Here is a 24,055-nt window from a genome sequence, read left to right on the forward strand (position 1 = left end):
TACTGAGGGTAGAGAGAGAGAGGAGACTACTACTGAGGGTAGAGAGAGAGGAGACTACTACTAGGGAGAGGAGACTACTACTGAGGAGAGAGAGAGGAGACTACTACTGAGGGTAGAGAGAGAGGAGACTACTACTGAGGGTAGAGAGAGAGAGGAGACTACTACTGAGGGTAGAGACTACTACTGAGGGAGAGGAGACTACTACTGAGGGTAGAGAGAGAGAGGAGACTACTACTGAGGGTAGAGAGAGAGAGAGGAGACTACTACTGAGGGTAGAGAGAGAGGAGACTACTACTGAGGGTAGAGAGAGAGGAGACTACTACTGAGGGTAGAGAGAGAGGAGACTACTACTGAGGGTAGAGAGAGAGGAGACTACTACTGAGGGTAGAGAGAGAGAGGAGACTACTACTGAGGGTAGAGAGAGAGAGGAGACTACTACTGAGGGTAGAGAGAGAGAGGAGACTACTACTGAGGGTAGAGAGACTACTGAGGGTAGAGAGAGGAGACTACTACTGAGGGTAGAGAGAGAGGAGACTACTACTGAGGGTAGAGAGAGAGGAGACTACTACTGAGGGTAGAGAGAGAGAGGAGACTACTACTGAGGGTAGAGAGAGAGGAGACTAATACTGAGGGTAGAGAGAGAGGAGACTACTACTGAGGGTAGAGAGAGAGGAGACTACTACTGAGGGTAGAGAGAGAGGAGACTACTACTGAGGGTAGAGAGAGAGGAGACTACTACTGAGGGTAGAGAGAGAGGAGACTACTACTGAGGGTAGAGAGAGAGGAGACTACTACTGAGGGTAGAGAGAGAGGAGACTACTACTGAGGGTAGAGAGAGAGAGGAGACTACTACTGAGGGTAGAGAGAGAGGAGACTACTACTGAGGGTAGAGAGAGAGGAGACTACTACTGAGGGTAGAGAGAGAGGAGGTAGAGAGAGAGGAGACTACTACTGAGGGTAGAGAGAGAGGAGACTACTACTGAGGGAGAGAGAGAGAGGAGACTACTACTGAGGGTAGAGAGAGAGAGGAGACTACTACTGAGGGTAGAGAGAGAGAGGAGACTACTACTGAGGGTAGAGAGAGAGAGAGGAGACTACTACTGAGGGGAGAGAGAGGAGACTACTACTGAGGGTAGAGAGAGAGAGGAGACTACTACTGAGGGTAGAGAGAGAGGAGACTACTACTGAGGGTAGAGAGAGAGGAGACTACTACTGAGGGTAGAGAGAGAGAGGAGACTACTACTGAGGGTAGAGAGAGAGGAGACTACTACTGAGGGTAGAGAGAGAGGAGACTACTACTGAGGGTAGAGAGAGAGGAGACTACTACTGAGGGTAGAGAGAGAGGAGACTAATACTGAGGGTAGAGAGAGAGAGGAGACTACTACTGAGGGTAGAGAGAGAGGAGACTACTACTGAGGGTGAGAGAGAGAGAGGACTACTACTGAGGGTAGAGAGAGAGGAGACTACTACTGAGGGTAGAGAGAGAGGAGACTACTACTGAGGGAGACTAGAGGGTAGAGAGAGAGACTACTACTGAGGGTAGAGAGAGGAGACTACTACTGAGGGTAGAGAGAGAGGAGACTACTACTGAGGGTAGAGAGAGAGAGGAGACTACTACTGAGGGTAGAGAGAGAGAGGAGACTACTACTGAGGGTAGAGAGAGAGAGGAGACTACTACTGAGGGTAGAGAGAGAGGAGACTACTACTGAGGGTAGAGAGAGAGGAGACTAATACTGAGGGTAGAGAGAGAGGAGACTACTACTGAGGGTAGAGAGAGAGGAGACTACTACTGAGGGTAGAGAGAGAGGAGACTACTACTGAGGGTAGAGAGAGAGGAGACTACTACTGAGGGTAGAGAGAGAGGAGACTACTACTGAGGGTAGAGAGAGAGGAGACTACTACTGAGGGTAGAGAGAGAGAGACTACTACTGAGAGAGAGAGGAGACTACTACTGAGGGTAGAGAGAGAGGAGACTACTACTGAGGGTAGAGAGAGAGAGGAGACTACTACTGAGGGTAGAGAGAGAGGAGACTACTACTGAGGGTAGAGAGAGAGGAGACTACTACTGAGGGTAGAGAGAGAGAGGAGACTACTACTGAGGGTAGAGAGAGAGAGGAGACTACTACTGAGGGTAGAGAGAGAGGAGACTACTACTGAGGGTAGAGAGAGAGGAGACTACTACTGAGGGCAGAGAGAGAGGAGACTACTACTGAGGGTAGAGAGAGAGAGGAGACTACTACTGAGGGTAGAGAGAGAGGAGACTACTACTGAGTGTAGAGAGAGAGGAGACTAATACTGAGGGCAGAGAGAGAGGAGACTAATACTGAGGGTAGAGAGAGAGGAGACTAATACTGAGGGTAGAGAGAGGGGAGACTACTACTGAGGGTAGAGAGAGAGGAGACTACTACTGAGGGTAGAGAGAGAGGAGACTACTACTGAGGGTAGAGAGAGAGGAGACTAATACTGAGGGTAGAGAGAGAGGAGACTAATACTGAGGGTAGAGAGAGAGAGGAGACTACTACTGAGGGTAGAGAGAGAGGAGACTACTACTGAGGGTAGAGACAGAGGAGACTAATACTGAGGGTAGAGAGAGAGAGGAGACTAATACTGAGGGTAGAGAGAGAGGAGACTACTACTGAGGGTAGAGAGAGAGAGAGAGGAGACTACTACTGAGGGCAGAGAGAGAGGAGACTACTACTGAGGGTAGAGAGAGAGAGGAGACTACTACTGAGGGTAGAGAGAGAGAGGAGACTACTACTGAGGGTAGAGAGAGAGGAGACTACTACTGAGGGTAGAGAGAGAGGAGACTACTACTGAGGGTAGAGAGAGAGGAGACTACTACTGAGGGTAGAGAGAGAGAGGAGACTACTACTGAGGGTAGAGAGAGAGGAGACTACTACTGAGGGTAGAGAGAGAGGAGACTACTACTGAGGGTAGAGAGAGAGGAGACTACTACTGAGGGTAGAGAGAGAGGAGACTACTACTGAGGGTAGAGAGAGAGGAGACTACTACTGAGGGTAGAGAGAGAGGAGACTACTACTGAGGGTAGAGAGAGAGGAGACTACTACTGAGGGTAGAGAGAGAGGAGACTACTACTGAGGGTAGAGAGAGAGGAGACTACTACTGAGGGTAGAGAGAGAGGAGACTACTACTGAGGGTAGAGAGAGAGGAGACTACTACTGAGGGTAGAGAGAGAGGAGACTACTACTGAGGGTAGAGAGAGAGGAGACTACTACTGAGGGTAGAGAGAGAGGAGACTACTACTGAGGGTAGAGAGAGAGGAGACTAATACTGAGGGTAGAGAGAGAGAGGAGACTACTGAGGGTAGAGAGAGGAGACTACTACTGAGGGTAGAGAGAGAGGAGACTACTACTGAGGGTAGAGAGAGAGGAGACTACTACTGAGGGTAGAGAGAGAGAGGAGACTACTACTGAGGGTAGAGAGAGAGGAGACTACTACTGAGGGTAGAGAGAGGGAGACTACTACTGAGGGAGAGAGAGGAGACTACTACTGAGGGTAGAGAGAGAGGAGACTACTACTGAGGGTAGAGAGAGAGGAGACTACTACTGAGGGTAGAGAGAGAGGAGACTACTACTGAGGGTAGAGAGAGAGGAGACTACTACTGAGGGTAGAGAGAGAGGAGACTACTACTGAGGGTAGAGAGAGAGGAGACTACTACTGAGGGTAGAGAGAGAGAGGAGACTACTACTGAGGGTAGAGAGAGAGGAGACTACTACTGAGGGTAGAGAGAGAGAGGAGACTACTACTGAGGGTAGAGAGAGAGAGGAGACTACTACTGAGGGTAGAGAGAGAGAGGAGACTACTACTGAGGGTAGAGAGAGAGGAGACTACTACTGAGGGTAGAGAGAGAGAGGAGACTACTACTGAGGGTAGAGAGAGAGAGGAGACTACTACTGAGGGTAGAGAGAGAGAGGAGACTACTACTGAGGGTAGAGAGAGAGGAGACTACTACTGAGGGTAGAGAGAGAGGAGACTACTACTGAGGGTAGAGAGAGAGGAGACTACTACTGAGGGTAGAGAGAGAGGAGACTACTACTGAGGGTAGAGAGAGAGGAGACTACTACTGAGGGTAGAGAGAGAGACTAGAGGGAGACTACTACTGAGGGTAGAGAGAGAGGAGACTACTACTGAGGGTAGAGAGGGAGAGGAGACTACTACTGAGGGTAGAGAGAGAGGAGACTACTACTGAGGGTAGAGAGAGAGGAGACTACTACTGAGGGTAGAGAGAGAGGAACTACTACTGAGGGTAGAGAGAGAGGAGACTACTACTGAGGGTAGAGAGAGAGGAGACTACTACTGAGGGCAGAGAGAGAGAGGAGACTACTACTGAGGGTAGAGAGAGAGGAGACTACTACTGAGGGAGAGAGAGAGAGAGAGGAGACTACTACTGAGGGCAGAGAGAGAGGAGACTACTACTGAGGGTAGAGAGAGAGAGGAGACTACTACTGAGGGTAGAGAGAGAGGAGACTACTACTGAGGGTAGAGAGAGAGGAGACTACTACTGAGGGCAGAGAGAGAGGAGACTACTACTGAGGTAGAGAGAGAGGAGACTAATACTGAGAGAGAGAGAGGAGACTACTACTGAGGGTAGAGAGAGAGGAGAGAGGGTAGAGAGAGGAGACTACTACTGAGGGCAGAGAGAGAGGAGACTACTACTGAGGGTAGAGAGAGAGGAGACTACTACTGAGGGTAGAGAGAGACTACTACTGAGGCAGAGAGAGACTAGACTACTGAGGGTAGAGAGAGAGGAGACTACTACTGAGGGTAGAGAGAGAGGAGACTACTACTGAGGTTAGAGAGAGAGAGAGAGAGAGGAGACTACTACTGAGGTTAGAGAGAGAGAGAGAGGAGACTACTACTGAGGGTAGAGAGAGAGGAGACTACTACTGAGGGTAGAGAGAGAGGAGACTACTACTGAGGGTAGAGAGAGAGGAGACTACTACTGAGGGTAGAGAGAGAGGAGACTACTACTGAGGGTAGAGAGAGAGGAGACTACTACTGAGGGTAGAGAGAGAGGAGACTACTACTGAGGGTAGAGAGAGAGGAGACTACTACTGAGGGTAGAGAGAGAGAGGAGACTACTACTGAGGGTAGAGAGAGAGGAGACTACTACTGAGGGCAGAGAGAGAGGAGACTACTACTGAGGGTAGAGAGAGAGGAGACTACTACTGAGGGTAGTGGGTCATGTTACTGTTAGACTGAATCAGATGACATGGAGAGAGAGAGGTGTAACTCCTAAGTCTTCATCTCTACAGAGGCTGCCAACCAGGACCTGGACCAGTCTGCCAAGAGGCCCAGGAGAGGTATTACCCCATCTTACACACCTCCTGCTAACCTCTGACACGGTTGAGCACCACTAACAGTTGATTGTGTGTGTGTGTGTGTGTGTGTGTGTGTGTGTGTGTGTAGGTCAGAGGAAACCCTCCACAGTCAAAGGAGCCAAGAAGTCCAGCAGATCGGCAGAGTCCTCAGAGGAGAGGTGAGAGGAGGGGAGGAGAAGTTAATCGTCCCTGAATGTTGAAATGGATTCGTTCTGTATATCACCTTCAATTTCTCCCTCCTCCTCCTCTCTGTCCGTCTCCCTCCTCCTCTCTGTCCGTCTCCCTCCTCCTCTCTGTCCGTCTCCCTCCTCCTCTCTGTCCGTCTCCCTCCTCCTCCTCCCTCCTCTCCTCTCCCTCCTCCTCCTCTCTGTCCGTCTCCCTCCTCCTCCTCCTCCTCCCTCCTCCTCTCCTCCCTCCCCTCCTCCTCCTCTCCGTCCGTCTCCCTCCTCCTCCTCTCCGTCCGTCTCCCTCCTCCTCCTCCTCCTCCTCTCCATCTCCTCTCCTCTCTGTCCTCTCCCTCCTCCTCTCCCTCCTCTCCATCTGTCTCCCTCCCTCCCCCTCCCTCCTCCTCCTGTCTCCCTCCTCCTCTCCGTCCGTCTCCCTCCCCTCCTCTCTGTCCGTCTCCCTCCTCCTCCTCTCTGTCCGTCTCCCTGCCCCTCCTCCTCTCCATCTGTCTCCCTCCTCCTCCTCTCTGTCCGTCTCCCTCCTCCTCCTCTCCGTCCGTCTCCCTGCCCCTCCTCTCCATCTGTCTCCCTCCCCCTCCTCCTCTCCATCTGTCTCCCTGCCCCTCCCCTCTTCCTCTCCTTCTCCCTCCATAGTGATGGGGAGAATGTTCCAGACTCGGTGCCGGTACCCCGTCCGTCCCGCCGGGCCAAGACGCCAGCTTTGGACAAAACCAGACTGGACCTCAGTGCCCTCATCAACCAGGAGGCCAACACCTCGTAGAGTCCCACGTCAGATAGGGTAGAGAGGTCAGGATGCCTAGTGGAATCAGTAATGTATCAGAGTAGTGGACATGTAGATCAACAGGTTTAGAGACAGAAGGAATTCCTATCATCAACCTGAATGAAAAATGTGCTTTTATTGGATTAAATAAACTATTAAACTTCCTCCTTCCTGTTTTGTCTCTCTGCTGTAATTTTCCCTTTGTTATTGAGGTCTGTCTCCCTCCAGGTAGTCCCATTGAGGTCAGGAGTACTCTGTATTCCTCCAGGTAGTCCCATTGAGCTCTGTATCCCTCCAGGTAGTCCCATTGAGGTCTGTATCCCTCCAGGTAGTCCCATTGAGGTCAGGAGTACTCTGTATCCCTCCAGGTAGTCCCATTGAGCTCTGTATCCCTCCAGGAAGTCCCATTGAGCTCTGTATCCCTCCAGGAAGTCCCATTGAGCTCTGTATCCCTCCAGGAAGTCCCATTGAGCTCTGTATCCCTCCAGGAAGTCCCATTGAGCTCTGTATCCCTCCAGGTAGTCCCATTGAGCTCTGTATCCCTCCAGGAAGTCCCATTGAGCTCTGTATCCTCCAGGAAGTCCCATTGAGCTCTGTATTCCTCCAGGAAGTCCCATTGAGCTCTGTATCCCTCCAGGAAGTCCCATTGAGCTCTGTATTCCTCCAGGAAGTCCCATTGAGCTCTGTCTGTATCCCTCCAGGAAGTCCCATTGAGCTCTGTCTCCCTCCAGGAAGTCCCATTGAGCTCTGTATTCCTCCAGGAGGTCCCATTGAGCTCTGTCTCCCTCCAGGAAGTCCCATTGAGCTCTGTATCCCTCCAGGAAGTCCCATTGAGCTCTGTATTCCTCCAGGAAGTCCCATTGAGCTCTGTATTCCTCCAGGAAGTCCCATTGAGCTCTGTATCCCTCCAGGAAGTCCCATTGAGCTCTGTATCCTCCAGGAAGTCCCATTGAGCTCTGTATCCCTCCAGGAAGTCCCATTGAGCTCTGTATTCCTCCAGGAAGTCCCATTGAGCTCTGTCTCCCTCCAGGAAGTCCCATTGAGCTCTGTCTCCCTCCAGGAAGTCCCATTGAGCTCTGTCTCCTCCAGGAAGTCCCATTGAGCTCTGTATTCCTCCAGGAAGTCCCATTGAGCTCTGTATCCCTCCAGGAAGTCCCATTGAGGTCTATCCCTCCAGGAAGTCCCATTGAGCTCTGTATCCCTCTGTTATTGAGGTCTGGAGTACTCTGTATTCCTCCAGGTAGTCCCATTGAGCTCTGTATCCCTCCAGGAAGTCCCATTGAGCTTTGTATCCCTCTGTTATTGAGCTCTGTCTCCCTCCAGGAAGTCCCATTGAGATCTATCCCTCCAGGAAGTCCCATTGAGCTCTGTATCCCTCTGTTATTGAGGTCTGGAGTACTCTGTATTCCTCCAGGTAGTCCCATTGAGGTCTGTATCCCTCCAGGAAGTCCCATTGAGCTCTGTATCCCTCCAGGAAGTCCCATTGAGCTCTGTATCCCTCCAGGAGGTCCCATTGAGCTCTGTATTCCTCCAGGAAGTCCCATTGAGCTCTGTATTCCTCCAGGAGGTCCCATTGAGCTCTGTATTCCTCCAGGAAGTCCCATTGAGCTCTGTATCCCTCCTCCAGGAAGTCCCATTGAGCTCTGTATCCCTCCAGGAAGTCCCATCTGTCTCCCTCCAGGAAGTCCCATTGAGCTCTGTATCCCTCCAGGAAGTCCCATTGAGCTCTGTATCCCTCCATTGAGGTCATTGAGTACTCTGTATTCCTCCAGGAAGTCCCATTGAGCTCTGTATCCCTCCAGGAAGTCCCATTGAGCTCTGTATTCCTCCAGGAAGTCCCATTGAGCTCTGTATTCCTCTGTAGTCTCATTGAGCTCTGTATTCCTCCAGGAAGTCCCATTGAGCTCTGTCTCCTCCAGGAAGTCCCATTGAGCTCTGTAGTCCCTCCAGGAAGTCCCATTGAGCTCTGTATTCCTCCAGGAAGTCCCATTGAGCTCTGTATCCTCCAGGAAGTCCCATTGAGCTTGTATCCCCTGTTATTGATTGAGCTCTGTATATCCCTCCAGGAAGTCCCATTGAGCTCTGTCTCCCTCCAGGAAGTCCCATTGAGCTCTGTATCCCTCCAGGAAGTCCCATTGAGCTCTGTATTCCTCCAGGAAGTCCCATTGAGTATCTGTATTGAGCTCCTCCAGGAAGTCCCATTGAGCTCTGTATTCCTCCAGGAAGTCCCATTGAGCTCTGTATTCCTCCAGGAAGTCCCATTGAGCTCTGTCTCTCCAGGAAGTCCCATTGAGCTCTGTATTCCTCCAGGAAGTCCCATTGAGCTCTGTATCCTCCAGGAAGTCCCATTGAGCTCTGTATCCCTCCAGGAAGTCCCATTGAGCTCTGTAGTACTCTGTTCCTCCAGGAAGTCCCATTGAGTCTCCCTCCAGGAAGTCCCATTCTCTCCAGGATTCCTACAGGTCCCATTGAGCTCTGTATCCCTCCAGGAAGTCCCATTGAGCTCTGCTCTCCAGGAAGTCCCATTGAGCTCTATCCCTCCAGGAAGTCCCATTGAGCTCTGTCTCCCTCCAGGAAGTCCCATTGAGCTCTGTGAGCTCTGTATCCTCCAGGAAGTCCCAGGTTGAGCTCTGTATATCCTCCAGGAAGTCCCATTGAGCTCTGTATACTCCTCCAGGAAGTCCCATTGAGCTCTCCAGGAAGTATTCCTCCAGGAAGTCCCATTGAGCTCTGTATCCCTCCAGGAAGTCCCATTGAGCTCTGTCCCATTTGAGCTCTGTCTCCCTCCAGGAAGTCCCATTGAGCTCTGTATTCCTCCAGGAAGTCCCATTGAGCTCTGTATTCCTCCAGGAAGTCCCATTGAGCTCTGTATTCCTCCAGGAAGTCCCATTGAGCTCTGTCTCCCTCCAGGAAGTCCCATTGAGCTATGTCTTCCTCCAGGAAGTCCCATTGAGCTCTGTATTCCTCCAGGAAGTCCCATTGAGCTCTGTCTCCCTCCAGGAAGTCCCATTGAGCTCTGTATTCCTCCAGGAAGTCCCATTGAGCTCTGTATTCCTCCAGGAAGTCCCATTGAGCTCTGTATCCCTCCAGGAAGTCCCATTGAGGTCAGGAGTACTCTGTCTCCCTCCAGGAAGTCCCATTGAGCTCTGTCTCCCTCCAGGAAGTCCCATTGAGCTCTCTGTACTCCTCTAACAAAGGGAGACCACGTCATTACTGAGGTGTGTGTGTTCTGTGGGAGCGTGTGTGTGTGGGTACTGAACGCTGTGTGTGTGTGTGTGTGGGAGTGTGTGTGTGTGTGGGTACTGAACGCTGTGTGTGTGTGTGTTCTGTGTGGGTACTGAAGTCCCGGTGTGTGTGTGTGGGTACTGAACGGGGTGTGTGTGTGTGTGTGGGTACTGAACGGGGTGTGTGTGTGGGTACTGAACGGGTGTGTGTGTGTGGGTACTGAACGGGGTGTGTGTGTGTGTGTGGGTACTGAACGCTGTGTGTGTGTGGGTACTGAACGGGTGTGTGTGTGTGTGGGTACTGAACGCTGTGTGTGTGTGTGGGTACTGAACGGGTGTGTGTGGGTACTGAACGGTGTGTGTGTGTGTGGGTACTGAACGGGGTGTGTGTGTGTGTGTGTGGGTACTGAACGGGGTGTGTGTGTGTGGGTACTGAACGGGGTGTGTGTATCTGGTGTGTGTGGGTACTGAACGGTGTGTGTGTGTGGGTACTGAACCAGGGTATCTGTGTGGATCAGTGTGTGTGTGGGTACTGAAAACCAGTGTGTGTGTGTGGGTACTGAACAGTATCTGGTGTGTGAAAACCAGTCTGTGTATGTGTGTGGGTACTGAACGGGGTGTGTGTGGGTGGGTACTGAACGCTGGTGTGGGTGTGTCTGTGTGTGGGTACTGAACGCGTGTGTGTGTGTGTGGGTACTGAACGTCAGTATCTGTGTGGTGTGTCAGTGTGTGGGAAAACCTGAATCTGGTGTGGATCAGAAAACCAGTCAGTGTGTGTGGATCAGAAAACCAGTCAGTATCTGGGTACTGAAAACAGTCAGTGTGTGTGTGTGTGGGTACTGATCAACAGTCAGTATCGGTGTGTGTGGGTACAGAAAACCAGTGTGTGTGTGGGTGTACTGAAAAACCAGTGTATCTGGTGGGTAAAAACCACAGTATCTGGTGTGGATGTGTGGGTACTGTGGATCAGAAACCAGTCAGTATCGAAAACCAGTCAGGTCTGGTGGGATCAGAAAACCAGTCAGTATCTGGGATGTGTGTGTGGGTACTGTGGATCAGAAAACCTCATCTGTGTGTGTGTGGTGAAAACCAGGTACTGAGGATGGACAAACCAGCTGTGTATCTGTGTGGGTACTGAACCAGTCAGTATCTGGTGTGTGTGTGTGTGTGTGGGTAACCAACAGTATCTGGTGTGATGTGTGGTGTACTGAACAGTCAGTATCTGGCTGTGTGTATGTGGGTGGACTGAACGCAGTCGTGCATGTGTGTGTGTATGAGGTGTGTGGGTACTGAACGCATGTGTGGTACAGTACTGGAGATGGTCAGGGTATCACTGAAACCGTCACATTGGTCCAGTTTTTGGCAGATCTTTACATCTCAGCCAATCACATCTGGTGTGGATGAAATAGTTATCTGATGATCTACGCTGAACAAATGTAAACCGTCAACATGAAAGAATTTCAAAGAGTTACAGTTCATATCAGTCAATTAAAAAACATATTCATTTGGTTACTAATCTGGATTTCAGATATGAATTCTTTGGTCACAGATACCTTAAGTTGGGGGTCAGGGGCGTGGATCAGAAAACCAGTCAGCATCTGGTGTGGATCAGAAAACCAGTCAGCATCTGGTGTGGATCAGAAAACCAGTCAGTTAAAATCTGGTGTGGATCAGGGAAAACCAGTCAGGGTATCTGGTGTGGATCAGAAAACCAGTCAGTATCTGGGTGGATCAGAAAACCAGTCAGTATCTGGTGTGGATCAGAAAACCAGTCAGTAATCTGGTGTGGATCATGGGGGGAAAACCAGTCAGTATCTGGTGTGGATCAGTTAAAACCAGTCAGTATCTGGTGTGATCAGGGTTAAAACCAGTCCAGTGTCAGTATCTGGTGTACAGGGTTAATAATCAGAAACCTCAGCCAGTTAATAACCTCTGGTGTGGATACAGTTAAAACCTCTGGGGGGGTACAGGGTTAATAACCTCTGGGGTGTACAGGGTTAATAACCTCTGGTAGGGGGGTACAGGGTTAATAACCTCTGGGGGGGTAGTGGGGTGTACAGGGTTAATAACCTCTGGGGGGGGTGTACAGGGTTAATAACCTCTGGGGGGTGTACAGGGTTAATAACCTCTGGGGGGGGGTAGTGGGGTGTACAGGGTTAATAACCTCTGGGGGGGGTAGTGGGGTGTACAGGGTTAATAACCTCTGGGGGGGGGGGGTAGTGGGGTGTACAGGGTTAATAACCTCTGGGGGGTGGTTAATAACCTCTGGGGGGGTACAGGGTTAATAACCTTTGGGGTGGGATATAGAGTGTTAATAACCTCTGGGGGGGGGGGGGGTAGAGGGTTAATAACCTCTGGGGGGGTGTACAGGGTTAATAACCTCTGGGGGGGGTAGTGGGGTGTACAGGGTTAATAACCTCTGGGGGGGTGTGTAGGGTTAATAACCTTGGGGTAATAACCTCTGGGGGGTAGGGTTAATAACTGGTGTTCTGGGGTGTACAGGGTTAATAACCTCTGGGGGGGGGGGGGTAGAGGGTTAATAACCTCTGGGGGGGTACAGGGTTAATAACCTTTGGGGTGGGTAGAGTGTTAATAACCTCTGGGGTACAGGGTTAAGGGTTAATAACCTCTGGGGGTGGGGGTAGGGTTAATAACCTCTGGGGGGGGTACAGGGTAGAGGGTTAATAACCTCTGGGGGGGTGTACAGGGTTAATAACCTTTCTGGGGGTACAGGGTTAATAACCTCTGGGGTGGGGGTAGAGGGTTAATAACCTCTGGGGGGGGGGGTACAGGGTTAATAACCTCTGGGGGGGGGGTAGGGTTAATAACCTCTGGGGGGTAGGTACAGGGTTAATAACCTCTGGGGGGGGGGTACAGTTAATCTGGGGTGGGGGTAGAGGGTTAATAACCTCTGGGGGGGGGTACAGGGTTAATAACCTCTGGGGGGGGGGGTTAATAACAGGGTTAATAACCTCTGGGGGGTAGGGTTAATAACCTCTGGGGGGGGTACAGGGTTAATAACCTCTGGGGGGGTAGAGGGTTAATAACCTTTGGGGTGGGGGTAGAGTGTTAATAACCTCTGGGTTAATAACCTCTGGGGGGTACAGGGTTAATAACCTCTGGGGTGGGGTAGAGTGTTAATAACCTCTGGGGGGTGTACAGGGTTAATAACCTCTGGGGGGTAGGGTTAATAACCTCTGGGGGGGTACAGGGTTAATAACCTCTGTTAATAACCTCTGGGGGGGGTAGAGGGTTAATAACCTCTGGGGGGTACACAGGGTTAATAACCTCTGGGGGGTACAGGGTTAATAACCTCTGGGGTGGGGGTAGAGGGTTAATAACCTCTGGGGGGGTACAGGGTTAATAACAGGGTTAATAACCTGGGGGGGGGGGTAAGAGTACAGGGTTAATAACCTCTGGGGGGGGGGGTTAATAACCAGGGTTAATAACCTTTACAGGGTTAATAACCTTGGGGGGGGTAGAGTGTTAATAACCTCTGGGGGGGTACAGGGTTAATAACCTTTGGGGTGGGGGTAGAGTGTTAATAACCTCTGGGGGGGGGTAACCTTTGGGGTGGGGGTAGGGTTAATAACCTCTGGGGGTGTACAGGGTTAATAACCTTTGGGGTGGGGGTAGAGTGTTAATAACCTCTGGGGGGTACAGGGTTAATAATGTTCACAGGACAGGCAGGTCTGATTTCATTCACATGTTTAATTCATTAATGCTCTGGGTGAAAACTAAGAAACCAAAGAACAGACAGAAAAGCCCAACAACAACAACAACAACAACACCGTTTAAAAGACAAAAGGCTTAAAGGCAGAGATCACATTAGCTTTAAAACGTCACACTAGAAGGTGGATCCCGGGATCCCGGGCCGCAGTGAAAGACATCCTGCATCACGTCCTCTTCACCACGCAACGGCCCAGAGTCGGGTGCTTCGTCGGGGGTACGGTGTCCTTCGAGATGAGCCCGTAGCTTCTGGACAGAGTCGATATGAAGTAGTAAGTAGGGTTGAAGTCACAAATAGCACCTTGTTCTCTATGTAGTGCACTACTCTTGACCGGAGCAGCTCTGGTAGGGCACTAAATAGGGCAGGGGGGGTGTCAAACTGATTCCAAGCAGGGCCCTAGTGTCTGCTGGGTTTTCCCCTTTAAATTAAGGACCTAGACAACCAGGTGAGGGGGGAGTTCCGCACTAATTAGTGACCTTTTTTAATTCAATTCAATCAGGAACGAAAACCAGCAGACACTCGACCCCTCCAGTGGAATGAGTTTGACACTATGGGGGGGTATGTTGTCATCGGGGCCGCGTCGGTCCAGCTCCAGTCTGCTGGTTGAGCCGTTAGATCGTGAGGTATGTTGTTTTGGAGGGGGGATCGTGGTGTTGCTTCTTTTAATGCTGCAGACACACATTACAAAATGGCTGCCGTGGCATACTACTAAACCTAGTTCAGTTCTGCTGCCTACCACACTGAACTGTCCCTCCCTCATGGATCTAACGTGGACTAGTGTTAGTAATATGTTGAAAACTCCCTCCCAAGCTGATGGTGAAACTCCCTCCCTCCCAAGCTGATGGTGAAACTCCCTCCCTCCCAAGCTGATGGTGAAACTCCCTCCCTCCCAAGCTGATGGTGAAACTCCCTCCCTCCCAAGCTGATGGTGAAACTCCCTCCCTCCCAAGCTGATGGTGAAACTCCCTCCCTCCCAAGCTGATGGTGAAACTCCCTCCCAAGCTGATGGTGAAACTCCCTCCCTCCCAAGCTGATGGTGAAACTCCCTCCCTCCCAAGCTGATGGTGAAACTCCCTCCCAAGGTGAAGGTGAGTCTCCCTCCCAAGCTGAAGGTGAGTCTCCCTCCCAAGCTGAAGGTGAGTCTCCCTCCCAAGCTGAAGGTGAGTCTCCCTCCCTCCCAAGCTGAAGGTGAGTCTCCCTCCCAAGCTGAAGGTGAAACTCCCTCCCTCCCTCCCAAGCTGAAGGTGAGTCTCCCTCCCAAGGTGAAGGTGAGTCTCCCTCCCAAGCTGAAGGTGAGTCTCCCTCCCAAGGTGAAGGTGAGTCTCCCTCCCAAGCTGAAGGTGAGTCTCCCTCCCTCCCAAGCTGAAGGTGAGTCTCCCTCCCTCCCAAGCTGAAAGTGAAACTCCCTCCCAAGCTGAAGGTGAAACTCCCTCCCAAGCTGAAGGTGAAACTCCCTACCAAGTTGAAGTTGAAGGTGAAACTCCCTCCCTCCCAAGCTGAAGGTGAAACTCCCTCCCTCCCAAGCTGAAGGTGAAACTCCCTCCCTCCCAAGCTGAAGGTGAAACTCCCTCCCTCCCAAGCTGAAGGTGAAACTCCCTCCCTCCCAAGCTGAAGGTGAAACTCCCTCCCTCCCAAGCTGAAGGTGAAACTCCCTCCCTCCCAAGCTGAAGGTGAAACTCCCTCCCTCCCAAGCTGAAGGTGAAACTCCCTCCCAAGCTGATGGTGAAACTCCCTCCCTCCCAAGGTGAAGGTGAAACTCCCTCCCAAGGTGAAGATGAAACTCCCTCCCAAGGTGAAGATGAAACTCACTCCCTCCCAAGCTGAAGGTGAAACTCACTCCCTCCCAAGCTGAAGGTGAAACTCCCTCCCTCCCAAACTGAAGGTGAAACTCCCTCCCAAGGTGAAGGTGAAACTCCCTCCCAAGGTGAAGGTGAAACTCCCTCCCAAGCTGAAGGTGAAACTCCCTCCCAAGCTGAAGGTGAAACTCCCTCCCTCCCTCCCAAACTGATGTTTACATCTATAATGTTTATAAATCCATGAGGGGAAGTGCACACATCATGGAGGAGAGAATCAGACCCAAAGGGAACCCTATTCCCTATATAGTGCACTACTTTATACCACAGCCCTATGGCACCCTATTCCATATATATAGTGCACTACTTTATACCACAGCCCTATGGCACCCTATTCCCTATATATAGTGCACTACTTTATACCACAGCCCTATGGCACCCTATTCCCTATATATAGTGCACTACTTTATACCACAGCCCTATGGCACCCTATTCCATATATATAGTGCACTACTTTAGACCAGAGCCCTATGGTACCCTATTCCCTATATATAGTGCACTACTTTATACCACAGCCCTATGGCACCCTATTCCCTATATATAGTGCACTACTTTATACCACAGCCCAGTGGTCTAGAGTAGTGCCCTATATAGGGAATAGGGTGTCATAGGGCTGTGGTCTAAAGTAGTGCCCTATATAGGGAATAGGGTGCCATAGGGCTGTGGTCTAAAGTAGTGCCCTATATATAGGGAATAGGGTGTCATAGGGCTGTGGTCTAAAGTAGTGCCCTATATAGGGAATAGGGTGTCATTGTAGACGCAGTGTTTGAATGTGTAATCTCCCAAACAGGCCTCCGGGCTCATTACAACAGAACTTGATGGGTTGGTAGTTGTATCAGACAAGGCAGAAGAAAGGTGTGTCAAAGTTTTAAAGACATTCTGTACAAACATATACACAGTTTGGTTTTTTAAAAGCAGGCTGTGTGTGTGTGTGTGTGTGTGGGGGGGGCTGAATAGTGTGTGTGTGTGGAGGAGGGGGGACTGAATAGTTTAAAAAATAGTGCAATGGTAAGCTTCTTCTGGTTAAACTTTTCCTTCTGCTACATAATGCCAAGGGGCAGTCTGAAGGCACCGAGTTGTTTACACGCAGTCACCGTGGAGACGGAGGGAGGAGCGTCCCGCCAATACAGTTACAACACAGTCACCGTGGAGACGGGACGGAGGACAGTCAGGTTCCTGCAGAGATGAGGGAGAGTAGAATGTTTTGTGATAAAGCAATGATCTATAACTGTACAACAGTAAGGATACTTCTATACTTAGGCTACTTGACTGTCAGAATGTAAACTAAAACAACAGGAAGATAAAGTCATTACCCAGTATGAAGTCACGCCACCGCGGCCCGGTCAGGCCCCTCCCACGCGATTTTCTCATGACTTTCGTTGGCGGCGGGGTCGGTGATTGGCTCGTGGCTTTCGCTGGCGGCGGGGTCGGTGATTGGCTCGTGGCTTTCGCTGGCGTCGGGGCCGGTGATTGGCTCGTGGCTTTCGCTGGCGGCGGGGTCGGGGATTGGCTCGTGGCTTTCGCTGGCGGCGGGGTCGGGGATTGGCTCGTGGCTTTCGCTGGCGTCGGGGTCGGGGATTGGCTCGTGGCTTTCGCTGGCGGCGGGGTCGGTGACTGGCTCGTGGACTTCCCTGAATGTTTCTGTTTGCCTCTCCTGTTCCCGGCTCGGACCTGGTTGTGCTCCTGAACCATCACCTCCTGCGGCGAGCCGCTAGACTCCTTCCAGGGAACTCTCCTCTTCCTTCTCTCTGTTTTCACAGCTTTGTCGTCCTCTCCGCTCCTCTCCTCCTGTCTGGTCTCGTCGGGGCAGTATGTGTCATCTAGATTGACGGTGCAGACATCCCACTCCTTCTCAACGGTGGACTCTGTGTCGGGGGAGTTGATCTTCTTGAGGAACACGCAACACTCCTTCAGTCTCTCTGGACTCCAGGCTTTAGAGCTGAGACGCTGCTGTTTGGTGAGGCCTGTCAGCCGGTCGGGGCTGCAGGGATGACTGGTCTCTGAGGAGGCAGGTAGACAGTGGTGATGTGGAGACCTGGTGAGCTCTTCCCTGGGCTGAGCAGAAGGCCAGACCTGGTGAGGTGAGTTGCCTTCCTCCACCTGGCTTCTCCTCCAGATCAGCCTGTTGGGCTGCTTGGCTCTGAGGGTCCAGGTGAGGAACTTTTCTCTGACTCTGAGCAGAGTGGTTCTGTATGTCCCGAGGGCCCTGACCTTCCAAGGAGCTCTGAGACGCAGCCCGCCAGACGCCGGCCTCGCAGTGAACAGACGCCGCCTGGCATTCAGCTCTCTTCCACGTCGGAGCCGTTCCTGGACCAGACGGAGCTGGGCGGGGCTCTTCGGCACAGCTTTGGCAAACTTCTTGATGTGTTTGCGTAGTCGCATGGTCTGTGGGCTGGGAAAGATGCTCTCCCTGCTGGCGTTCCGGGGGTAGTGCAGGAGCTCATAGGGGTTTCTGGAGCTGGTCTTCTTCACAATGCCCAGAGACTGAGTCTCAGTGGTCTGCATGAACCAGGAGGCCAGCCTCTCCACGCTGCAGCGCCGGTCAAACAGCAGCCGCACTGCCGACCCAACCTCTGGCTTCCAGGAGGACAAAGAGTCGTCGTCGAGTCTCTGCTTGGCGGACATGATCGTCCCCGTCCTGGTGGTGTGGGTGGCAGCGGCAGCGACCCAGCTTTGGGATATGAGGCGGATCCTGCGAGCCAGCTCTTGGTTCAGGCTGTCCTGGTCGGAGGAGACGGGCCACCACCTCAACGCCTCGCTGGAGCTGGCTGGGAAAATGGAGTCTACCGAAACCCCCGCTACCTGGCTTAAGTCCTCACACAACACTCCTCCTCTTCCCTCGCTCCTCCTCTCCTCCCTCCCGGATAGCAGCTCCTCCTGCCCTGGAGTGTCCTCTCTTCCCTCCTCCTTCCTCTTGCGATGGCTGCCCTTGCTGCTGGCCCTGTTGATCAGTAGCTGTCTGGATCGGCGCAGCAGGGCGGTACTGTGGCTCAGGGACCTAGAGGTGGAGGTGGCTACAGAGTGAAGCAGGTACACTGAAGGCTTCCTCACCCTCACAGAGTGACGCACCGCCAACACAGGAGGAGTCTGGGTCTGTCGCTCCCTCGCTCCATCCTCGGACTCTGTCGTTCTCTCTATCTGCATCAGAGTGGCGTCTTCGCTAGTCGGCGTGCTGCTGATTTTCCTGGGCTCTTTGGAAGGCTGGGGTTCAGGAAGGAGGGCTTTCCGCTGCCAGAGCTTCTCCGGAGATTTCCTGGCTGTGTCCCGGTTCATGTGGATCTTGCGTTTCCCCGGCGACGTGGTGGTGACGGTAACAGAGATTCCGGAGATCTTGACCTTGGCGGGTCTCCCTGGACGACGCATGGCCGCGGTACACTGCAGCTTCTGGCACTTGATAATGTTGCTGCTGGCGTGGGGAGCGAACCTCTTCTCCTTCACCGGTCTGACGAAGTTCAGATCCATCAGCTGCTCTGTAGCCTGGAGACAAGCAGCCTCCTCCGACACTGTCCTCTTGGTCCTGTGGGAGCGTCCGTACACCACGGTGATCTTCAGGTTCCTGTTGGCTGGGTCTCTCTCCTTGTTGCCCTCCTCCCCGGTGCTGCAGCCTAAGGGAACTCCACTGGACCGGTCCTGACCACCCTGCCTGGAGTCACAGCTCGGCTCTACACCCCTTTGCTTGGGCGGGCGGCCGATCGGCCTCTTGGCCCTCTTCTCCAGCTGGGGGCCCAGTTTCTTGGGACGTCCCGGACGTCTCTTTGTGGGGGTGGTTTCACGAAAAGGAGGCGAGCCATCTCCGTTCTGGGACCCAGGGGACCGTTTTGGCGGGCTACCCCCCTCTCCTCCTCTCGTCGTTCCACACAGCTTTGGTGATGACGATATGGTGTTCTTGGGTGGACTCCTGGTCTGAAGGGGACTCCTGGTCTGGGGTGGACTCCTGGTCAGGGGTGGACTCCTGGTCTGGGGTGGACTCCTGGTCTGGAGGGGACTCCTGGTCTTCAGTGGACTCCTGGTCTGGAGGGGACTCCTGGTCTTCGGTGGACTCCTGGTCTTCTCTGGGGTCTTCTCTGGACTTCCAGCCCACGATGACTCCTCACAGGGGTCAAAGGTCTCCTGTCCATGCCAGTTGGATCCTGGTGCAGCCGCCTTCAGGGTGTACCTCACCCCCTCCTCGCCCACTACTGCAGACACAAACATCAGCTTGATGGGGCTGATGTACTGAGGCTGCTCTGTGGGGACCTCTGGCCTGGAGGCTGTCTGAGGGCTCGCTGGTTGGGACTGTTGGGCGGAGTGGGACGAGCGTAAGCGCCCGAAAGGTTTGGCTGCTCTGAGCCTAACGTCTGCCCTGTTCTGGGAGCGCTGTTTAGGGGGACTCTGCTGCTCAGAGGAAGCTGCAGTGACGGGAATCACCTGACCTCGTCTCTGTGACTCACGGTCTGAACTCTGACCTCTTGCTGTTGATCTACAGCCTCTGCCTCCCCTCCTCTCCTGACTGACATCCTCCGGACTGGATGCCAGCGGTAATTCCTCTTCTCTTGCTTCGCCCAACCCCTCAGCCGTGTCTGTGGCCGAGGACGGGGAGTCTGTGCGATTGGTGTTGGGGGCATTGAGTGGTTGCCGATCCTTTGGCGTCCTCTGGGCGGAGAAGATCCTCTCTGAGAAACAGGCAGCAGAATACATCATCCTGGGCTCTGTGACGTAGGAGGAGAACCGCTGGGGAGGGACGATGCTCCTCCTGGACCTCCCAGCATCGCTGCTCCTCCCCACCACCACCTGGCTGCTGCAGCCTGGCTGGGACCTGCTGCCTCTCCTGGTTCTGCAGGGGTGGGATGGGCTATTCCTGGCTGACACTCTGCTACTGTCCTTGCTGCTGCCTGCTGTCTCCTCCTCTTCCTCTCTACTCTTCTCAGGAAGACCACTGCTGGTACTACCTGGTGACTCCTCCTCTTCCACTCTACTCCTCTCAGGAAGACCACTGCTGGTACTACCTGGTGACTCCTCCTCTTCCTCTCTACTCCTCTCAGGAAGACCACTGCCATGGTCACAGGTGCTGCTGGTACTACCTGGTGACTCCTCCTCTCTACTCCTCTCAGGAAGACCACTGCTGGTACTACCTGGTGACTCCTCCTCTTCCTCTCTACTCCTCTCAGGAAGACCACTGCTGGTACTTCCTGGTGACTCCTCCTCTCTCCTCTTCTCAGGGAGGTCACTCCTACTGCTGTCCTGACAGGTGATGTTCCAGCTCTCTGGTTTGTGTTGGTCCTCCTGCGGGGGACTCTGTTGTGTAGAGGAGAGGACTGGGGGTTTCTCCATCTCCTCCTTCATGCCGACTCTATCCTTCGTGACTCTAACTGGACCTGCCTCCTCTGCTGTCACCTTCTCTGTCACACCCTCCTTCACTCTACCGGTCTCTCCCTCGTTCACTCTACCGGTCTCACCCTCCTTCACTCTACCTCTCTCTCCCTCCTTCACTCTACCGGTCTCTCCCTCCTTCACTCTACCGGTCTCTCCCTCCTTCACTCTACCGGTCTCTCCCTCCTTCACTCTACCGGTCTCTCCCTCCTTCACTCTACCGGTCTCTCCCTCCTTCACTCTACCGGTCTCTCCCTCGTTCACTCTACCGGTCTCTCCCTCCTTCACTCTACCGGTCTCTCCCTCCTTCACTCTACCGGTCTCTCCCTCCTTCACTCTACCGGTCTCTTCCTCCTTCACTCTACCGGTCTCTCCCTCCTTCACTCTACCGGTCTCTTCCTCCTTCACTCTACCTCTCTCTCCCTCCTTCACTCTACCGGTCTCTCCCTCCTTCACTCTACCGGTCTCTCCCTCCTTCACTCTACCGGTCTCTCCCTCCTTCACTCTACCGGTCTCTCCCTCCTTCACTCTACCGGTCTCTCCCTCCTTCACTCTACCAGTCTCTCCCTCCTCCTCTGTGATTCTGTCTATCTCTGCTGTAACAGGGGTTGGTTCAGGTGAGGAGCAGGTAGAAAAGGGCGTGGCACTGCGGCTCTTGTTCTTCCCTAGCGATAGCCTCCTGCCCAGCGATTGGTTCAGCCTGGCCAGCTCCCGTTTGATTAGCACGGTCTGGCGCCGGGTGGACGACTGGTCGGGCAAAGTCGCCATGGCAGCCAGGGCCTCCTGTCGCCGCCGGGAACGCGTCCGAGGTGGATGGCTCTCGTTGTTGTCATGGTGATGCAACATGTCGTTTAGGCTGTAGTCGCTGCCGCCACCCGTGTTCAGAACGGTGGTGATGATCTCACTCAGGTGGGCGTCGGCCTGGGACTCTGCAATGTGCTGATTGGCCGAGGTCGTCAGGTGGGGATCCTTCTCGAGGTTGTGATTGGCTAAGGCAGAGCTGAGTGGAGGATCCTTCTCCTGGGGTCTGATTGCCTTTAGTTTGTCACTGAAACGCTCCACCAGGTCCTGCTGCTCCCTGTCCTCACCCACCTCCCCACCACACCCAGCCTCCTCCTCTTTTTCCCCCTCCTGCTGCAGAAGAGAGGGAGGCTTGTCTTCCTCCTTACCGTCCATGTCTGAGGGTATGGGGGAGAGAGGGGGTGGAGAGGGGGATCGCTCTCTCTTGAGGACAGGGCACTCGCTTCCTCCTCCACCTCCCGGGTCTGTGTGTCTGACCGGGGCCAGGTAGGTGTGTTCTGAGCAGCAGGAGGCGCAGGGCTGGGGGTTGGAGCAACAGACAGAGGCCACGGGACACACTGAGGGATTAGGGCACAGAGCGGAGGATGAACGAGAAGAGGAGGACGTGAAAGAGCACAGAGAAGAAGGGGAGCGAACCCCAGTGGTGATGTGTCCCAGGGACAGGCTCTGGCAGGACAGGCAGCGGAGGCTCTGGAGGCAGAAACACACAGGAGGCAGCCAGCAGCAACAGCCTGGACCACCTGGTGTCTTCCAGTCAGTCGGACCACTACGGCTCCAACAGTCAGTGAAGGAAGGAGGAGAGGACGTGTCGTCCTGTTGTTTGGCCACCAGGTGGCCGCAGAGAGGGTCTGGGGGCGGGACGAGGCGGCGATGGGCGTCCCTGTAGGCCAATGATAGACGGTGCTGCTGGTGGGCGAGCCTCAAGATTCGCTGGAGCAGAGAGCGATGGGCGGGGCATAACGTGGAGCGTACCGCTTCCAGAGCAGAGCTCCTCCCACTTGGGGCATCGGGCATCCCGGCATCCTCTGCTTCCCTCTGGGGTTCATCCGTAACCGGGGGCAACGGGGAGCTAGAGATAGACAGGGGAAAAATATTTTTAATTTAATTTAAAAGGAGCCGCTTCATTAGATTCACCAACTAAACCGGAGGACTCATTTCTGATGGGAGATTCATTACCACCACAGAAACAATGACCACACAACAGAAGCCGGTCTATTAATGAAGGCAGAGAGGCTTCATACCAGCGCTGAACAGACGGTCAACAACTCGAACCCACCAGTCAACACAAAAAGCACTGTTGGTCTCATACGGGAAAAAAATCTACTTAAATTTAGCAATATTTTATATTCTTCAATGTAGCCACCCTTTGCCTTGACAGCTTTGCACATTCTTGGCATTCTCTCAACCAGCTTCATGAGGTAGTCACCTGGAATGCATTTCAATTAACAGGTGTGCCTTATGTTAATTTGTGGAATTTCTTTCCTTCTTAATGCGTTTTAGCCAATCAGTTGTGTTGTGATAAGGTAGGAGGGGTATACAGAAGATAACCCTATTTGGTTAAAGACCAAGTCCATATTATGGCAAGAACAGCTCAAATAAGCAAAGAGAAACGACAGTCCATCATTACTTTAAGACATGAAGATCAGTCAAACATGAAGTTCAGTCGCAACAACCATCAAGTGCTGTGATGAAACTGGCTCTCATGAGGACCGCCACAGGAAAGGAAGACCCAGAGTTCCCTCTGCTGCAGAGGATGAGTTCATTAGAGTTAACTGGCTCTCATGAGGACCGCCACAGGAAAAGAAGACCCAGAGTTCCCTCTGCTGCAGAGGATGAGTTCATTAGAGTTAACTGGCTCAGATTGGAAAGGAAGACCGAGAGTAGTTACCTCTGCTGCAGAGGATAAATTCATTAGTTACCAGCCTCAGAAATTGCAGCCCAAATAAATGCTTCACAGAGTTCAAGTAACAGACACATCTCAACATCAACTGTTCAGAGGAGACTGTGTGAATCAGACCTTCATGGTTGAATTACTGCAAAGAAACCACTACTAAAGGACACCAATAAGAAGAAGAGTCTTGTTTGGGCCAAGAAACACGAGCAATGGACATTTAGACCGGTGGAAAGATTTTTGGTTCCAACGCCATTTCTTGGTTTTGATTTCCCCCAACACTCTGACATCATTTACAGATGTCCAGAGGACACACCCCCAACACTCTGACATCATTTACAGATGTCCAGAGGACACACCCCCAACACTCTGACATCATTTACAGATGTCCAGAGGACACACCCCCAACACTCTGACATCATTTACAGATGTCCAGAGGACACACCCCCAACACTCTGACATCATTTACAGATGTCCAGAGGACACACCCCCAACACTCTGACATCATTTACAGATGTCCAGGGGACACACCCCCAACACTCTGACATCATTTACAGATGTCCAGAGGACACACCCCCAACACTCTGACATCATTTACAGATGTCCAGAGGACACACCCCCAACACTCTGACATCATTTACAGGAACAACACTCTGACATCATTTTTGGACACACCCCCAACACTCTGACATCATTTACAGATGTCCAGAGAAAATGACATCATTTACAGATGGAGTTAAAAATGACATTATTTTCTTTAGACACACCCCCAACACTCTGACATCATTTACAATGTCCAGAGGACACACCCCCAACACTCTGTCAAAAGTTGTCATCAAAATATAAACCAGACATCAAAGTTCAGATACCCCAACCCCTCCAAAAAAAACATCACAGATGTAAAAATACTTTCAAAATAC

At 52.6% G+C, this 24,055-nt stretch overlaps 3 protein-coding genes across 55 annotated transcripts in view; 2 read left to right on the forward strand and 1 right to left on the reverse strand.

The window, feature by feature from the left end:
- The window catches only part of LOC127925174 (condensin complex subunit 3-like), a 32,128-nt gene extending 25,675 nt beyond the window's left edge, over window positions 1–6,453 (forward strand). Inside the window, exons 8-10 of the mRNA XM_052510017.1 lie at window positions 5,277–5,324; window positions 5,431–5,500; window positions 6,161–6,453. Coding sequence (XP_052365977.1) covers window positions 5,277–5,324; window positions 5,431–5,500; window positions 6,161–6,287 — 245 coding nt within the window. The 3' untranslated portion in view covers window positions 6,288–6,453. The remainder of the gene's footprint in view (window positions 1–5,276; window positions 5,325–5,430; window positions 5,501–6,160) is intronic.
- A 7,822-nt stretch (window positions 6,454–14,275) lies between these two features.
- LOC127925168 (YLP motif-containing protein 1-like) lies at window positions 14,276–15,224 on the forward strand. Of its 23 annotated transcripts, XM_052510012.1 has the most exons (4): window positions 14,276–14,401; window positions 14,510–14,551; window positions 14,604–14,685; window positions 14,912–14,948. In XM_052510012.1, the coding sequence occupies exons 1-4, from the start codon at window positions 14,303–14,305 to the stop codon at window positions 14,935–14,937; spliced, it is 249 nt and encodes an 82-aa protein (XP_052365972.1). In that variant the 5' UTR covers window positions 14,276–14,302; the 3' UTR covers window positions 14,938–14,948. The 23 variants fall into 23 exon arrangements, 1 of the variants encoding a protein (XP_052365972.1); XR_008119963.1 differs by lacking the exon at window positions 14,912–14,948 and adding an exon at window positions 15,172–15,224 and having other exon boundaries at window positions 14,276–14,453; window positions 14,510–14,883; XR_008119964.1 differs by lacking the exon at window positions 14,912–14,948 and adding an exon at window positions 15,172–15,224 and having other exon boundaries at window positions 14,276–14,453; window positions 14,510–14,855.
- Window positions 15,225–15,389: 165 nt separating this feature from the next.
- LOC118382317 (serine/arginine repetitive matrix protein 2-like) lies at window positions 15,390–22,650 on the reverse strand. 31 transcript variants are annotated; one of them, XM_052509958.1, is made up of 4 exons: window positions 20,929–22,649; window positions 20,809–20,856; window positions 16,408–20,544; window positions 15,390–16,270 (listed from the first exon to the last, which is right to left on the reverse strand). In XM_052509958.1, exons 1-4 carry the CDS (start codon window positions 22,256–22,258, stop codon window positions 16,263–16,265), a joined length of 5,523 nt encoding a protein of 1,840 aa, XP_052365918.1. In that variant the 5' UTR covers window positions 22,259–22,649; the 3' UTR covers window positions 15,390–16,262. The 31 variants fall into 31 exon arrangements, with proteins under 31 accessions (XP_052365918.1, XP_052365915.1, XP_052365924.1 ...); XM_052509955.1 differs by having other exon boundaries at window positions 20,905–22,649; XM_052509964.1 differs by having other exon boundaries at window positions 20,977–22,648.
- Between the last annotated feature and the right edge of the window lie 1,405 nt (window positions 22,651–24,055).

This window comes from Oncorhynchus keta, unplaced genomic scaffold (genome assembly GCF_023373465.1).
Source record: "Oncorhynchus keta strain PuntledgeMale-10-30-2019 unplaced genomic scaffold, Oket_V2 Un_contig_5214_pilon_pilon, whole genome shotgun sequence".
Taxonomy (NCBI): Eukaryota; Metazoa; Chordata; class Actinopteri; order Salmoniformes; family Salmonidae; genus Oncorhynchus; species Oncorhynchus keta.

Bases quoted from the DNA above. Each gene is read 5' to 3' on its own strand.
- LOC127925168 (XM_052510012.1), top strand. From the start codon at position 14,303: ATGGTGAAACTCCCTCCCAAGGTGAAGGTGAGTCTCCCTCCCAAGCTG. The intron at 14,402-14,509 runs GTGAGTCTCCCT...CCCAAGGTGAAG, and splicing joins GTCTCCCTCCCAAGCTGAAG to GTGAGTCTCCCTCCCAAGCT. The intron at 14,686-14,911 runs GTGAAACTCCCT...CCCAAGCTGAAG, and splicing joins AACTCCCTCCCAAGCTGAAG to GTGAAACTCCCTCCCTCCCA.
- LOC118382317 (XM_052509938.1), bottom strand. From the start codon at position 22,258: ATGCCCGATGCCCCAAGTGGGAGGAGCTCTGCTCTGGAAGCGGTACGC.